The following is a 16,149-nucleotide window of genomic DNA, read 5'->3' on the forward strand; positions in this document are numbered from 1 at the left end:
CCCTTCATCTACACTGATTGAAGTGGATTTAGGTGACATCAATAAAGGATCATAGCTTTTACCTGATCAGTCATAGAAAGAGCACTGTCTTTTGATCACTCAGTGTGTAGGGGATGCATTTATTATTTGTTTTGGACTTTCTGGAATATTTGTATATTATTACTGCATTGTAGGAGCTAGAAACAGAAGCATTTCACTGCAACTGCTGTAACATCAGCTAATCTGTGTACGCAACCAATAAACTTTGATTTGTTACATACAGTATATCTGTTCTTGTCTATCAGTTTTTTTTAAACTTACTGTGAAGTAAATTCATAATCATAGTAGTACGTTCAAGTGTATGTGTGTATATATCTCATATTTTTCATGTTTCTATTTCAGACATTTTCATGATTTAGTTCTCAATCTGTAGAAATATGTACATGTAAAATTTATAGGTTTACCAAAAGTTTAAGTGATCATCAATTAAGAGCAGTCAGATTAAGTAATGGTGAAAATGTCTTAACAAAAGAGAGAATCATATCAAAGGTAATATGAGCATTGCGTTGTGAAAGGCAATTACTTTATATTAACATGTATTGCAATGTCAAACATGTAGTTCTAGATGGAACACTGATTAAGTTAGGTGAAAAAGTGACTGATTTAGTGTAATGTCCTTAGTCAATTCATATTGTCCTTAGTTTCAAAACAATTGCCTTTTTGATCATCTGTTTTGAGTTTTGTACTAAGAATTTTGACAATGTACCACATACTTGTGAAAATTGCACCAACGCTATAAAAAAAACGGTATTATGAAATCGTTCCTATGCAAATGTAAGGAGTGCATCTTTATAGGTCAGCTGTTCCATATGCATATACTCATCTTAGATCAATTACTGACTTTATCTATGATGCACAAAGTCACAGCAAATTACATCAGAAGAGGGGAGTAGGCCTAGTATTTTCTTAAACAGAAATGTCTAGAATAGTTATTCATTGTATTTATGTTTTCTTATTTAATTATAGGGCTATTGTACGGAATACCTGCAATTGCAGCCATTACTCTTATCATTGGACTTAGTGGACTATCACAACTATCATTGTGTAACTATCTTTTTAAACAGATAGGCTAACCATTTAAAGACGAATAAGACAGTATCTTTGCAATCATCCACGCGTGTAAGGTACTTTATCCCCGCTCAAGACGAGCATGACATAATTGCTTATTTATGGTACCTTATGAGGTTGGCTAATATTCAACGTTGGCTGGCGAAAAAAAACACTCAGGCCAAATATGTTTTGGTTTCTTCCCACGGAGTGATTTTAGGGCGTTATTTGAACGGGAGTAACCCCGACTGTTTCACCGAAAATAACCCGGGCACTGCAGCATCAGCACCAGACAGATGCGCAGGTGCGGTCTTTAAAGAGACCGCGCGCGGATAAATTCACATCGGTGGGTGCATTCGATAGCCTACAACCTACGTTTGTATTGCTTACATCACTAAGATGAAATAAACAAACAATGGATTGGTGTATCGACTTTTCAATCGGATTTTTTTTGTAGATATGGGCAACACGCATAGGCTACGACATGGTCGTCAATGCTTATAGGCTATGTGCCAAATCATTCCAAATCGTTCTGCCCAATAAGGAATAGCAAAAAATAGTGCGATAAATGTTTGTAATTGCACAAATATTCAAGTATTATTCTGCTGTGTTATATGTTAATCGCATTTCTAAACTACTGTTGGCACCCCAAAATACAACTTTGTGTGGGGTCGGTAGCCTATAGGTCCATCAATTTCTGTTTTGATTTAATTCAGATGAAAACCCATAAGCCCGATTCATATGTGTCCTATACATAAAACACAATAATCACATCATCATGGCTCTTTAAAAGCATTCAGCCTGGGCTTCCTGTGGACTATCTCCTCGCAAAACCTGCCAGTAACGCCCTGAAACCCAGACCGACGGGCGTGCCAGAGAGGCACTGACCGGCAAGATAACGGTACTGCGTGCTATTGAGCTACTGCAGCAAGCCAGAAGAGGACGTGGAGACTAGACGTAGGAAAGAAAATATCATCAACACCGCGGCAAGGACGTTTGTGAGTAGTCTGATAGGTGCTCTGGATATGGGAATGAAATAAGTAAAACACGTCTGATTTAGCCTATAACCTGTCAGAAATCGAACGCACTCCTGATTGATTTGACTAAAGATGCAGCATTTGTTGAATTATTAATCACTGACAATCATCATACCACACTTGTTCCGGCCAGAAGGGGGATTTTATCATTTCGACAATAATTGCGGTAGATATTGTGTGCAGGACGTTATGTAGCCTAGCAAGCACCGAGTGATCTTTTTTGGGGGAGGAAAAACACCGTTTCCTCATCCTTCTCCATCGCGCCGTACCCGAACCGAACCTTCATGGAGCCTGGAACACAGTGACGATCTTTGCCTGGCACGGGACTGACTCGTTGGGCACCATCTCTTGTTGCTGGGTCTGCTGTTTCATTGTAAAGGGATGAACTGACCAGTGCTCTTCATAAATGGGAACGGAGTGCTCTATTGTTGGTCAAGTCAACACTCAAGAAAAAGTATGTTGGATTAATTAATGCATCATTGGTAAATGTTTCATAATGTGAAGAATTGAAAATGAGCTGTTTATATTTATGTGCATTGCGTTTATGCTTGCATGTAGGCCTGTGTGTGTTCGTGGAATAGCAGTCTATTTCAGATCATGCATGTATTAGTGATGTAATGCATGGAACAGCATGGAACAACCTCTCTTCTTTCACTCCATCCACCCTCCTACCAAACACCTCAGGATTGTACAGTATGTTCATATCAGCCCATGTGCAGTACAACCATAATTAGGTTTAGCCTTTGTTCTGGTAGAGAGCTCAAAGAACACAGATTCAAGAGATGGTTTGATGTTTACATCATCACAGGGAACGTAGTAACAGGTGCCTCTGAAAGAGAGAACCCGTGCCACTTCTCCAGGCTATTACCAAGTAATTACTCATTAGGACAGACAAGCACTGGATTCCTTACTGCCAGCAATGTATCAGCTAAGGCTACAGACGAAAGACATGAACCATATGCCTTTAGATGTGCCACCTTATTACCTCCCCATTCCATCACGTGGCCAGGCGGCAGGGCAATGCATAAGAGAGGAAAGAACAGGGCAGCCTTGATCTCACAGAGAGAGAACCCCATTATGGTCTGTCAGCCCGCGTCCACAATGGCACCCTATTCCTTTTATAGTGCACTACTTGGGAAAGGGTGCCATTTGGGATACACAGGTTCTGTTGAGATGAACCCATTATGGTTCGTTAGGGTTCTGCAGAGCATAGTGTGATGATAGGGTTCTGATAAAAAAAAGTAGTACACTATAAAGGAAACATGGTGCCATTTTGGATACAAATGTTTTGTAAAAATGCTGAGTCCATTGGTTTGTCAGGGTTCTGTAGAGGTCTTAAAGCAGTGTGCTGGTGGTCCGTCGGCTTCTAGGGCCTGAAGCAGTGTTCTAATGGTCGGTCGGGTTCTAGGGCATAAAGCAGTGTTCTAGTGGTCGGTCGGGCTCTAGGGCATAAAGCAGTGTTCTAGTGGTCGGTCGGGTTCTAGGGCCTGAAGCAGTGTTCTAGTGGTCGGTCGGGTTCTAGGGCCTGAAGCAGTGTTCTAATGGTCGGTCGGGTTCTAGGGCATGAAGCAGTGTTCTAATGGTCGGTCGGGTTCTAGGGCCTGAAGCAGTGTTCTAATGGTCGGTCAGGTTCTAGGGCCTGAAGCAGTGTTCTAGTGGTCGGTCGGGTTCTAGGGCATAAAGCAGTGTTCTAATGGTCGGTCGGGTTCTAGGGCATAAAGCAGTGTTCTAGTGGTCGGTCGGGTTCTAGGGCATAAAGCAGTGTTCTAGTGGTCGGTCGGGTTCTAGGGCATAAAGCAGTGTTCTAGTGGTCGGTTGGGTTCTAGGGCTTAAAGCAGCGTGTTAATGGTCAGTCGGGTTCTAGGGCTTAAAGCAGTGTTCTAGTGGTCGGACGGGTTATAGTGCTTAAAGCAGTGTGCTAATTGAAGTTCACTAATGGAATGTCAATCAATAGAGGCCATGGTCAGGTCGTTTTCTCCTTTTCCTCAATCTAGGAGTTAAGGTTTGAGCCATGCTAAACAGAATTGACACTTTACAGTAGGCCTATAACAGCACCACACAATGCAGATTGGAGTTTTATTTATTACATCTGTTTTAAGGGCAACTCTACCTCCAGGGAAGAAACTGATGTGATACAGTGTTGGCTCCTTGCAGTTTTGCTGTGAGATATGTTAGCTTTAGTTAGACTTGGTCTATGTAGCTGATGCTACATTGTATCATTGCACACTGCTGCACTGCTGTGTATCATTTCAACTGCAGTTGAAGTCGGAAGTTTACATACACTTAGGTTGGAGTCATTAAAACTCGTTTTTCAACCACTCCACAAATTTCTTGTTAACAAACTATAGTTTTGGCAAGTCGGTTAGGACATCTACTTTGTGCATGACACAAGTAATTTTTCCAACAATTGTTTACAGACAGATTATTTCACTTATATATCACTGTATCACAATTCCAGTGAGTCAGAAGTTTACATACACTAAGTTGACTGTGCCTTTAAATAGCTTGGAAAATTCCAGAAAATGATGGCATGGCTTTAGAAGCTTCTGATAGGCTAATTGACATAATTTGAGTCAATTGGAGGTGGACCTGTGGATGTATTTCAAGCCCTACCTTCGAACTCAGTGCCTCTTTGCTTGGCATCATGGGAAAATCAAAAGAAATCAGCAAAGACCTCAGAAAAAAATTGTAGACCTCCACAAGTCTTGTTCATTCTTGGGAGCAATTTCCAAACGGTACCACATTCATCTGTACAAACAATAGTACGCAAGTATAAACACCATGGGACCACGCAGCCGACATACCGCTCAGGAAGGAGACGCTTTCTGTCTCCTAGAGATGAACGTACTTTGGTGCGAAAAGTGCAAATCAATCCCAGAACAACAGCAAAGGACCTTGTGAAGATGCTGGAGGAAACAGGTACAAAAGTATCTACAGACTTCAACTGTATGTGGCAGCTTAGGCCTATGCGACTTCCTATTGACTTGATACACAATAACACACTTCAAACTACCTCTAATATCTTGTCAAGTATACGTCCATTGCTTGTAAGTGTGCTTTCTCCCACTGCAACTTATTATAAAGCTCTTTGTGGATAAATCAAGCTGTCTGAAGCTAGGCAGTCATAAGGGGCTGCAGCCAGCCGCACCTACAGTATACTCCGATGACTCACTGACTGAGCCTTTACATATTGTAACAGGACTAGGTGTCGAGCAAATAAATTGCTGCATTTCTACCTCCTACCCCATTGAGACAGAAACCTAAACCTGCAAAAAGACGGTACTTTACAGGTAAAGCCCCATGTCTGTATTCGGAAAGTATTCCGACTCCTTGACTTTTTCCACCTTTTGTTGTGTTACAGCCTTATTCTAAAATGAATAAAATATTTTTTACCCCTCATCAATCAACACACAAAACCCCATAATGACAAAGCGAAAATGTATTTTTAGATTTTTTTTTTGCAAATGTATTAAAAATAAAAAACAGGAACCTTATTTACATAACTATTCAGACACTTGGCTATGAGGTGCATCCTGTTTCCTTTGATCATCTTTGACATTTTTCTACAACGTGATTGGAGTCCACCTGTGGTAAATTCAATTGATTGGACGTGATTTGGAAAGGCACACACCTGTCGATATAAGGTCCCACGATTGACTGTGCATGTCAGAGCAAAAACCAAGCCATGAGGTCGCAGGAATTGTCCATAGCTCTCCGAGACAGGATTGTCAAGGCACAGATCTGGGGAAGGGTACCAAAACATTTCTGCAGCATTGAACGTCCCCAAGAACACAGTGGCCTCCATCATTCTTAAATGGAAGAAGTTTGGAACCACCAATACTCTTCCTAGAGCTGGCTGCCCGGCCGAACTTTGCAATCGTGGAAGAAGGGCCTAGGTCAGGGAGTTGACCAAGAACCCAATGGTCACTCTGACAGAGCTCCAGAGCTCCTCTGTGGAGATGGGAGAAACTTCCACAAGGACAACCATCTCTGCAGCACTCCACCAATCAGACCTTTATGGCAGAGTGACCAGATGGAAGCCACTCCTCAGTAAAAGGCACATGACAGCCGGCTTGGAGTTTGCCAAAAGGCACCGAAAGGACTGTCGGACCATGAGAAACAAGATTCTCTGGTTTGATGAAACCAAGATTGAACTCTTTGGCTTGAATGCCAAGTGTCACATCTGGAGGAAACCTGGCACCATCCCTACGGTGAAGCATGGTGGTGGCAGCATCATGTTGTGGGGATTTTTTTCAGCGGCAGGGATTGGGAGACTAGTCAGGATCGAGGGAAAGATGAATGGAGCAAAGTACAGAGATCCTTTATGAAAACGTTCACCAGAGAGCTCAGGACCTCAGACTGGGGTGAAGGTTCACCTTCCAACAGGACAATGACCCTAAGCACACGGCCAAGGCAACGCAGGAGTGGCTTCGGGACAAGTCTCAATGTCCTCGAGTGGCCCAGCCAGAGCCCGGACTTGAACTCGATCGAACATCTCTGGAGAGACTTGAAAATAGCTGTGCAGCGACACTCCCCATCCAACCTGACAGATTTTGAGAGGATCTGCAGAGAAGGTTGGGAGAAACTCCCCAAATACAAGCATGTAGTGTCATACCCAAGAAGACACAAGGCTGTAATCGCTGCCAAAGGTGCTTCAAAAAAGTACTAAGTAAAGGGTCTGAATACTTATGTAAATGTGATATTTCCATTTTTATTAGTAATACAGTTTAAACATTTCGAAAAGCCTGTTTTTGTGTCGTCATTATGGGGTATTGTGTGTAGATTGATGAGGGGGGAAAAAACTATTTAATAGAATAAGCTTGTAACATAAATAGTTGAAACAGTCAAGGGGTCTGAGTACTTTCTGAATGCACTGTAGTGTACTGTACATTATGACTGCCTAGCTATGAGCTTAAGACAGCTTGAGTAGAACATTCAGTCGGGAGTCAGTCTTCCAAAAAAACATTCACAACAATATTGTGACAACGTGCAACCCATAAATAGTGTTGGTGTTGCTCTGCCTGCATGCCTTTCATGCTGTAGTAGGGAAACCAAGTCCCACCCTAGAATAATTCATAGGAGCTAGAATCAATAGAGCAGGTTTGATATGCGAGTTGCAAAACAAGGGAACCAGAACAAAACAGACCGGTGTCGTGTTCCAACCAACCGTCGATAGGAAGGACTCAGCTTTTGTACCCCAGAAAAGTTTTTTTCTGTGGTGTGGTTAGCGTAGGTGTATAGGTAGTATAAAGTGTGTGTGTGAAAGCTAATGTGAAATGTTGGTGTATTTCCTCTTAATTGGCTTGTGTGGTGCGACGTGTCTCCTCCACGTTGCCCAGGCCAGAGAGAGTGGGGAGTCAGGAGTGGGGGAGGGGGGATACTCCGTGTAGGCCAGGAGGTTTCAGGTGAATTAGCCGTTTCAGCACTATAAGGCTCTGCTAGTCTGTAACCAAATCCTCCACTCCTCGTACCGGCCGGGAATCAGATCCCCCCACATCCAGCCTGTCTATACTGTAGACCTAATAAAACCTCTTACAACATTATACAACTAGACCAAACCTGTGTCCCAAATGGCCCCCTATTCCCTATAGGCCTCTGGTAAAAAAAGAAAAAAAAAGAAATTGAAAAAGTAGTGCACTATATAGGGAATAGGGTGTGACTTGGGACGTCTGTAGCCCTAATCACATTAGCACCGCCAAAACCGTCGGACCTCTAAGAGCTTGTCTAGCATGTCTGCAATCACTACAACACTGTTTCCACTGTCTCATCATCGCTGTTCACAGCTTTATATAGAGCCACACCATCCCTACATTACAAACTGATTGTCCAGGTCATGTCCTTATGGAGTAGGCCTGGCAGAGTTTGTTTTTCACAGTCAATCAATGTCAGCTCGTCACGTCATCATTCACTCAATTGCTTGATAATCTACCACTTGTATTACATTTCAATACTCAAACCTCCAAGCCCATGGCAGAGAATTGGGTTTATCTATATCCCATGGTATGATAACATAATATGGATCTATTCTTCCCCATTTGCTTTGGGATTTAACAGAATATCCAGCAAACCAAAATTGTTTCTGTGAAAGTTCCCAGAACATTTGGTAGGTCGCGGCAAATGTTCTCATAACACAAAAACTGTCCTGTCATGCTGATGACGATAGAACATTTGTATAAAACATTTGTCTGGTGTTGCAAGAACTTTCCTAGAACCCATTTAATCTATTCTTTAAAGGTTACCAGAATGTTTCATTGGGTTGTTGGAACAGTCTGGTGAGAACATTGTGGGGACATCATTAAAGGTATGTTCCCAAAACACAAATACTGTCCAGTTGTGTGGATGATTCTACATGGTTTCTTCTATAGTGTAAAAAACAGTCACCTGATGTTGCAAGAACATTCCTAGAACACATTTCATCTGTCTTTTGTGTTTTGGGAACATATCTTTTGGGATCTCCATTCTGGGAATGTTCTTGCAACATCAGGTGAATGTTGTAAAATCGTTGTAAAATCATCAGCATGACTGGATAGTTTTTGGTTGAAGAGAACATTTTCCGCAACCTCACAAATGTTCTGGGAACTTTCACAGAACCAATTTTGGTTTGCTGGGAAAACATTACTGTTATTATATTTTCTGGAAACCTAATAGCTTTTGGAGAATGTTCTGTGGTGGTTGTTACAGATGTTGTGCACAACATTTTAGTGAATGTTAGGAGAATATTCCAAGGATATTTCCTAATGTTAGATAAAACTCTAACTAGAACTTCATGGGAATTTTAGGCAATGTTCTGGGAATGTTCCCAGTTTGCTGGGTAACCTACTTGTAGAATCTCATCTCATATACCCACTCATCACAATAATAACATGTGTAATAATAACATGACATCTGTAGTATTATAATAACTGACAGTTTCCCCCCTCTTTTCCAGTCTGTTAGTATGGCTGAGAGGACGTTGGAGACGTCTGTCTCTGTCAGCATCCCCATGGAGGAGACCAAACTCCCTGGGGGTGGGGGTGTGCCCACGGAGGCCCCGCTGCTCACCCACCTAAAGAAAGTGGAGAACCACATTACGGAGGCCCAGCGGTTCTCCCACCTGCCTCGGCGCTCTGCTGTGGACATAGAGTTCACTGAGCTGTCGTACACCATCAGAGAGGGCCCCTGCTGGAGGAGGAGAGGTACTGCAGCCCACACACCACCCAGACATTATGCACCACCCCTACACCACACATACTAAAGATAGATAGGTAGCTGAGATATATATCCACCCATACACCACCCCTACAAAAACAATACAACAGGGTCATATTTGTTAGGGTGCACTGTAGCAAAATGTCTTCCAGAGTCGTATTGGACAAGTTCAGATAGTCAGTCAGTTTTCTTTCATTTGATCCCTAATGAAAACGACCCTGATAAAATCACAGAGCATAATGGCCAAGTAATGAGAATCTTTATTGGGTGATGGCTATATATATCATATAGATGAATTTATGTATCTACAGTTGAAATTTACATACACTTTAGCCAAATACATTTAAACTCAGTTTTTCACAATTCCTCACATTTAATCCTAGTAAAAAATCTATTTTAGGTCAGTTAGGATCACTACTTTATTCTAAGAATGTGTCACGACTTCCATTGTCACGACTTCCGCCGAAGTCGGCTCCTCTCCTTGTTCGTTCGGCGGTTGACGTCACCGTCTTTCTAGCCATCGCCGCTCCATTTTTCATGTATCCATTTGTTTTGTCTTGTTCCCTGCACACCTGGTTTTCATTCTCCAATCATTCTACATGTATTTATTCCCCATCATGTCTTTGTGTAAGATTGTTTGTGTTACGTGTGTATTGTTGACGCGCCAGACTGGCTTGTTTTTCCCGTGTTATTTTTCACGAAGATGTTTATTGTTAAACATAATTCTTGTAACTGTTTTGCGCGTTCTTCACTTTTACCTAAATAAAGTGTGCGCCTGTTCACAAATCTCTGCTCTCCTGCACCTGACTTCGCTACCAGTACGCACACATCTGACACCCATGGTGTTTACACTTGCATACTGTTTGTACAGATGAACGTGGTACATTCAGGCGTTTGTAAATTGCTCCCAAGGTTTAACCAGACTTGTGGAGGTCTACAATTTTTTTTTCTGAGGTCTTTGCTGATTTCTTTTGATTTTCCCATGATGTCAAGCAAAGAGGCACTGCGTTTGAAGGTAGACCTTGAAATGCATCCACAGGTACACCTTCAATTGACTGAAATTATGTCAATTAGAATATCAGAAGCTTCTAAAGCCATGACATCATTTTCTGGAATTTTCCAAGCTGTTTAAAGGCACAGTCAACTTAAAGTATGTAAACTTCTGACCCACTGGAATTGTGATACAGTGAATAATAAGTGAAATAATCTGTCTGTAAACAATTGTTGGATAAATAACTTGTCATGCACAAAGTAGATGTCCTAACTGACTTGCCAAAACTAGTTTGATAACAAGAAATTTGTGGAGTGGTTGAAAAACGAGTTTTAATGAGTCCAACCTAAGTGCATGTTAACTTCCGACTTCAAACTGTATGTAGACTCATGCTATACCCATACACACATTACTGTAACTGGTGTTCAAACACTGGCAGACCTATCTTGGTCGATTGTCTTACTCCTTGTACTCTTCTTATTCTCTCTGTGTGTCTGGAGTATCCAGCTCGAAGGACCAATGATCTGTATGCAACACACACACACACACACACACACACGTCTGTTCTACCAGGCTGTGTGGCTGCTGTATATTTGTGCTGTGTTCAGCAGAGTTTAGACACAATAAATAATTCACACTAGCAGCCTGCCCCCCCCTACCCTCCAACCCATCTCACGATGTACGATACGCCCAGGTTATGGGCTACACCAGGCAGACAGACAGGGCCAATATACGATTGATCTGCTCATTAAATATTAATGGCATTTAAACCCACCGGCCTGATTAATGAGCAACTTCGGAGCCTTGGAGTCTCCAGAATGACGCAAAATGGTTCTGGTTGGCCATACCTCTCTGTCAGGACAACGTCCTCCTTAGACCAACCCCTACGCCATGTCTTTGTGTCCTCCACAGGTGCTTTGTTTATAGGCTACATGGCGCATATTAATACAGTATGTCTGATCTTATCATACATCCTCTCTTTCTACTGTTGTTTATCTGAGGTTGCATTGATGTCCATTTCGGGTGTTGGGTAGATGTGTTTGTAGAGGGGCTCGGTACATTCAACTAGTAGATAACACAACCGCAATCACTGAACATGAAGCATGGTGTTGCAATAAGTCAGATCTACATTCCATCACTACTGTTGTTGTTGGCCTTATTATTATTGATGTCCATTAGTGACAGTGTGGCGGAAGTGGTCCAGTACCTTCATGTCTAGCAGTAATGATAGTAGAGACAAAAAGGGGCAGACAGTACTGCAATCACATGGTCAGACTGGGAGACGGTGCGTGTGCGTGCGTACGTATGTATAGTGCCTGCATGCGAATGCGCGTGTATGCGCCTGCGTGTCTGGGTCCAAATCGGAAACGGGGCAGAGCGAGAGATTCCTGACTGAAGGCTGGTCTGATCGATAACGAACCCCGTTGTTCATGCATTGTATTGTAACGTTGTCACGGCGGCATTCTCCATTCAACCAGTGGTTTTTACCCACTGTTTTGTTGTTCAACTCTGCATGTAGCTAACCTCCCCTAGCCTTCCCCTGTTATCCATTCACACATGTGAAGGTCTGTGGTCTGTGCCCTTATTTATATGTCTAGCTACATGTATTGTAGCCTATCCCAGTATTGTATGAAGAAGTGGTGTCTGACTCCCATAGAGGCTGCATAGGTTATTCCGTTCATTGAGAGACTATTTAGAGTTTGACTAATACCCCTTCAGTGACATAGATATGCATAGGGGGATGCCTAAGATAAGATAATGACTGTGTTTGTCCCTGAGGGGAAATACAGGAGGGTGTGCACACATAATAAAAGCACAATCAAGCATAGACAAGGATATATACAGGCAATACATGCAGGTTGAAAAAGTGCAGTTCATGAGCGATCAATGATTCGTCTGTAAATGATATACACTATACACATCAGTACATGCCATCAACTACAATATGAACTGAAGGCCAGCCAACTGGTTCTACTAGTGTTTTTTTAATATAGGATTGTACAGTGTTGTATGGAGAAGCTGAGTCTCTCATATAGAAGCTGAATACTGTACGTTATTCAGTTCACACAGAGACTATTTTGAGTCTGACGGTGACTGAAACCTTCCTGGCATTAGCCCTATTTAACCCTTCGCTGCCTCGTATCTCTCTCACAGACTCACTGCATCCCTAGAAGGCTCCACTACCTGTTACTCATCATTTGGTTCAAATGTCATTTATATTCTAATAGGCTTAGTCATTAGACTGAGTAATATTTTTTGTTCTTCCTTTTTGAGCCACCTAAAACCCTTTTTCCTTCATCAAAATGAGCAGCGAGAGAGAGAGTGAGATCCCTCTGCAGTGTAAAATTAAACCTGTATAATGAGCAGACGTAATGTGATGGTGCGGAGCTGAGCATGGTGCTCCAGGGTATGCTTTTGCACCCGAGAGTTATTATGAAGATCTCAGCAGAAGGGTGGGAGGGGGAAGGAGGATGTGGAGAGAGGCCCAGGGAGAGGGCCGTAATATCTCAGGAGTCTGTGTGATTCTCAGAGAGAGAAACGCAACGCGTTAGGGTGAAGAGGGAGCTGTAATAACGGATGACGTCTGAGATTCAGAACTCGGAGCACGAAGGTTGAGAAGGAGCCGTCATATCTGAGGATTTTTGTGGTTCACGTGACGTGGAACTGGATGCCTGAGGAGAGTCAATCAGTGAGAGCGCCATTACTTTGATTGGTCGGCTCTCGAGTGGAGTAAAGACCCAGAGATGTGAGGGTCATGGCAGCCACCACCTTCTCATTCATTTTTATAGTCGCCATCCCTGGGATGCCCATTTATGCCTGGGAGGATGGATGAGGATAAATAAGGTTACTCCACAGAAGGTGTTTCATGTGGAGGGCATATACCTCCAACGGGAGATTACGGATGACGTAACGTCAGTCCAGGCATGTAGTGTGTGTGTGTGTCATTTGAAGCTGAGGAGAGGGGGTGGATGGTGTTCTGAACAGAAGAGCCTAGAGTTCTGTCATGCAGCCCCCTCCCCCCCCCCCCCTGCAGATGTCTGGAGCTCTGCCTTCTGTTATTTACTGTTATCTGGTCCATACACGCATACAAACACACACCTGGTCATTTCTACACTCCTCACGTCCCACAACGGCTCTGCTTCAGTCACAAGGCCTGTGGAATTTCAGCTTGTAGGTAACTACTGGCACTAAATCATCTAGACATATTGAGTATGGTTACATGCACACAATAATACTATTCTTTTGGATAGTCAGATTAATATAATAGTTTGTTTCAAACATTTAAATGCTTTGCAACGAGAACGATTTCCCTAATAATCCTGTTTACAGTATAGGGACACATCTGAAATCAGGCTTGCTTGGACTGAAGACTGTGTGATGCACTCTGATCTCCTGTGCTGTCCCACAGAGAGACTGAAAGTTCCAGACTACCCTGAGCCCATAGCCACATGAGAGCAGTGTAAGGGAGGCTGAAGAAGTGTGCGTGGGTGCGTATGTGCGTCTGTGCCCACGCATGTGTCTGTGTTTGTGCGTGTGTCTGTGTCTGTGTCTCTCTGCGTGAATGGGCAAGAGTCTTACCGTATGTGACATAAACAATATGGAGGAAGTCATCTCACCTCTGTCTATGACACAGCAGACAATGTGAGGGTGAATAACCACATCGGTATGCGACATCAGCAACACAGAGTTAGACTCCACCCGCAGCAGTAGGTTAGATCATTAGTATGCGCCACACGCAGAGGAAGAGCTATTTCTCTGACAGGGGGCTGCTCCCCTGTCTGTCTGTGGTGTATCCAATGGATGTAATACACTGCAGGGTAGGGGGAGGAGGGGTGAGGATGGGGGTGGCAGCCATTAGACATCAGGAGTAATGTGCTGGGGATGAAGAAGGGTGTGTGTGTGTGTATGTGGTGAAGGTGACCTGTAATATTGCCAGAGGATTTCAGTCACAGTCAGACTCTAAATAATCTCTGTGGAACTGAATAACCCATTCAGCTTCTATATGAGAGACACAGCTTCTCCATACAATACTGGGATACAATACTATACAATACTGTATTAAAAGACACTAGTAGGACCAGCAGGCTGGCATTCAGTTGATATTGTAGTTGACAGAGTGTACTGATGTGTACTGTATATAGTGTACAGATGAATCGTTGATTATGAACTTTTTCTACCTGTATGTATTGGCTGTATACAGTGCATTTGGAAAGTATTCAGACCCCTTCACTTTTTCCACGTTTTGTTTTGTTACAGCCTTATTCTAAAATGGATTAATGTAACGTCGACGCAGGGAGTCAGGAAGCAGGTGCAGTTAGTGAGTTTAGTATTAACGAACATAGAACGATACAAAACAAGAGAAACATCTGACAGGGAAACAACCAATACTGCCTGATAACTGATAACAAACGAGTGCTATATAAAGGGTAAGTAATGAGGGAGTAATGAAGTCCAGGTGTGACTGATGATGAGACGCAGGTGTGCGTAAAGATGGGTGGCCAGGACCGGTGGTTAGTAGACCGGCGCGGTAGAGCAGGAGCAGGAGGTAGAGCAGGAGCAGGAGTAGACGTGACAATACCTGCCCCCGACGCGCGGCTCCAGCCGCAGGATGACGGCGAAGGTGGAATTCTCGGAAGATTTTGGGATCTAGAATGTCGTCCACCGGAACTCAGCACCGCTCCTCTGGACTGTACCCCTCCCACCACGTCGGGAGTCCAGGAGTGATCTGACAGTAGAGGCAGGGCTCCCCTCGATGTCCAAGGGAGGCGGAGGGGTGTCGTGGGGGACGGCATCAGCCAGGACACCAGGAACCACTGGCCTGAGGAGGGAAACATGAAAAGATGGTGAGATCCGGTAGTTAGTGGCGAGTTGTAATCTGTAAGTTACCTCGTTGACCCTCCAGTGGACCTTGAACGGCCCCGGGGACTCAGCTTCTTACAGGACAGGCGGAGCCGGAGGTTCCTGGACAACAACCACCCGAGCCACTGCCTGGTCACACCGCTATCATCCAGAAGGCAAGGTCAGTACAGGTGCATCAAAGCTGGGACTGAGAGACAGAGAAACAGCTTCTATCTCAAGGCACTCAAACTGCTAAACAGCAATCACTAACTCAGAGAGGCTGCTGCCCACATGGAGACCCAATCACTGGACACTTTAATAATGTCTTCATATCTTACATTACTCATATCACATGTATATACTGTATTTTATACCATCTACTGCACCTTGCCTATGCCGCTCAACCATCGCTCATCTATATACTTATATGTACATATTCTCATTCACCCCTTTAGATTTGTGTGTATTAGGTAGTTGTTGGGGAATTGTTAGATTACTTGTTAGATTTGTGTGTATTAGATAGTTGTTGGGAATTGTTAGATTATTTGTTAGATATTACTGCACTGTTGGAACTAGAAGCACAAGCATTTCGCTACACTCGCATTAACATCTGATAACCATGTGTATGTGATCAATAAAATTTTATTTTATTTGGTGGAGAGCCAGAAGCGATCACCAGGATGGAACACGGGAGCCTCACTGCGGTGGTGATCCCTTGCTCTTTCTGATGGAGGATGGCGCGCTGTCTCACGTGGGCATTGTTCCATACCTCTTCTGCGTGCCATAACCTCTCGTCCACCGCAGGAGCTTAGGTCTGGCTCGGAGTCCACGGAGCCAGGACTGGCTGATAACACCGAACACACTGGAAGGGAGTCAGCCCGGTGGAGGAATGTTGCAATGAATTCTGGGCGTATTCATTCCAAGGAAGGAATCGGGCCCCCTCCTACTGCCGGTCCTGGCAGTGACTCATCAGGAACCTCCCCAGCTCCTGGTTCATCCGCTCCACCT

General features: G+C 43.6%; 1 protein-coding gene across 1 annotated transcript in view; it reads left to right on the forward strand.

Moving 5' to 3' along the window:
- The first annotated feature begins 2,030 nt into the window (after nt 1–2,030).
- Nucleotides 2,031–16,149, forward strand: part of abcg4a (ATP-binding cassette, sub-family G (WHITE), member 4a) — a 36,055-nt gene continuing 21,936 nt past the window's right edge. Inside the window, exons 1-2 of the mRNA XM_039005991.1 lie at nt 2,031–2,577; nt 9,052–9,298. Of these exons, the coding sequence (XP_038861919.1) occupies nt 2,530–2,577; nt 9,052–9,298 (295 nt within the window). The 5' untranslated portion in view covers nt 2,031–2,529. The remainder of the gene's footprint in view (nt 2,578–9,051; nt 9,299–16,149) is intronic.

This window comes from Salvelinus namaycush, chromosome 12, assembly GCF_016432855.1.
Source record: "Salvelinus namaycush isolate Seneca chromosome 12, SaNama_1.0, whole genome shotgun sequence".
Taxonomy (NCBI): Eukaryota; Metazoa; Chordata; class Actinopteri; order Salmoniformes; family Salmonidae; genus Salvelinus; species Salvelinus namaycush.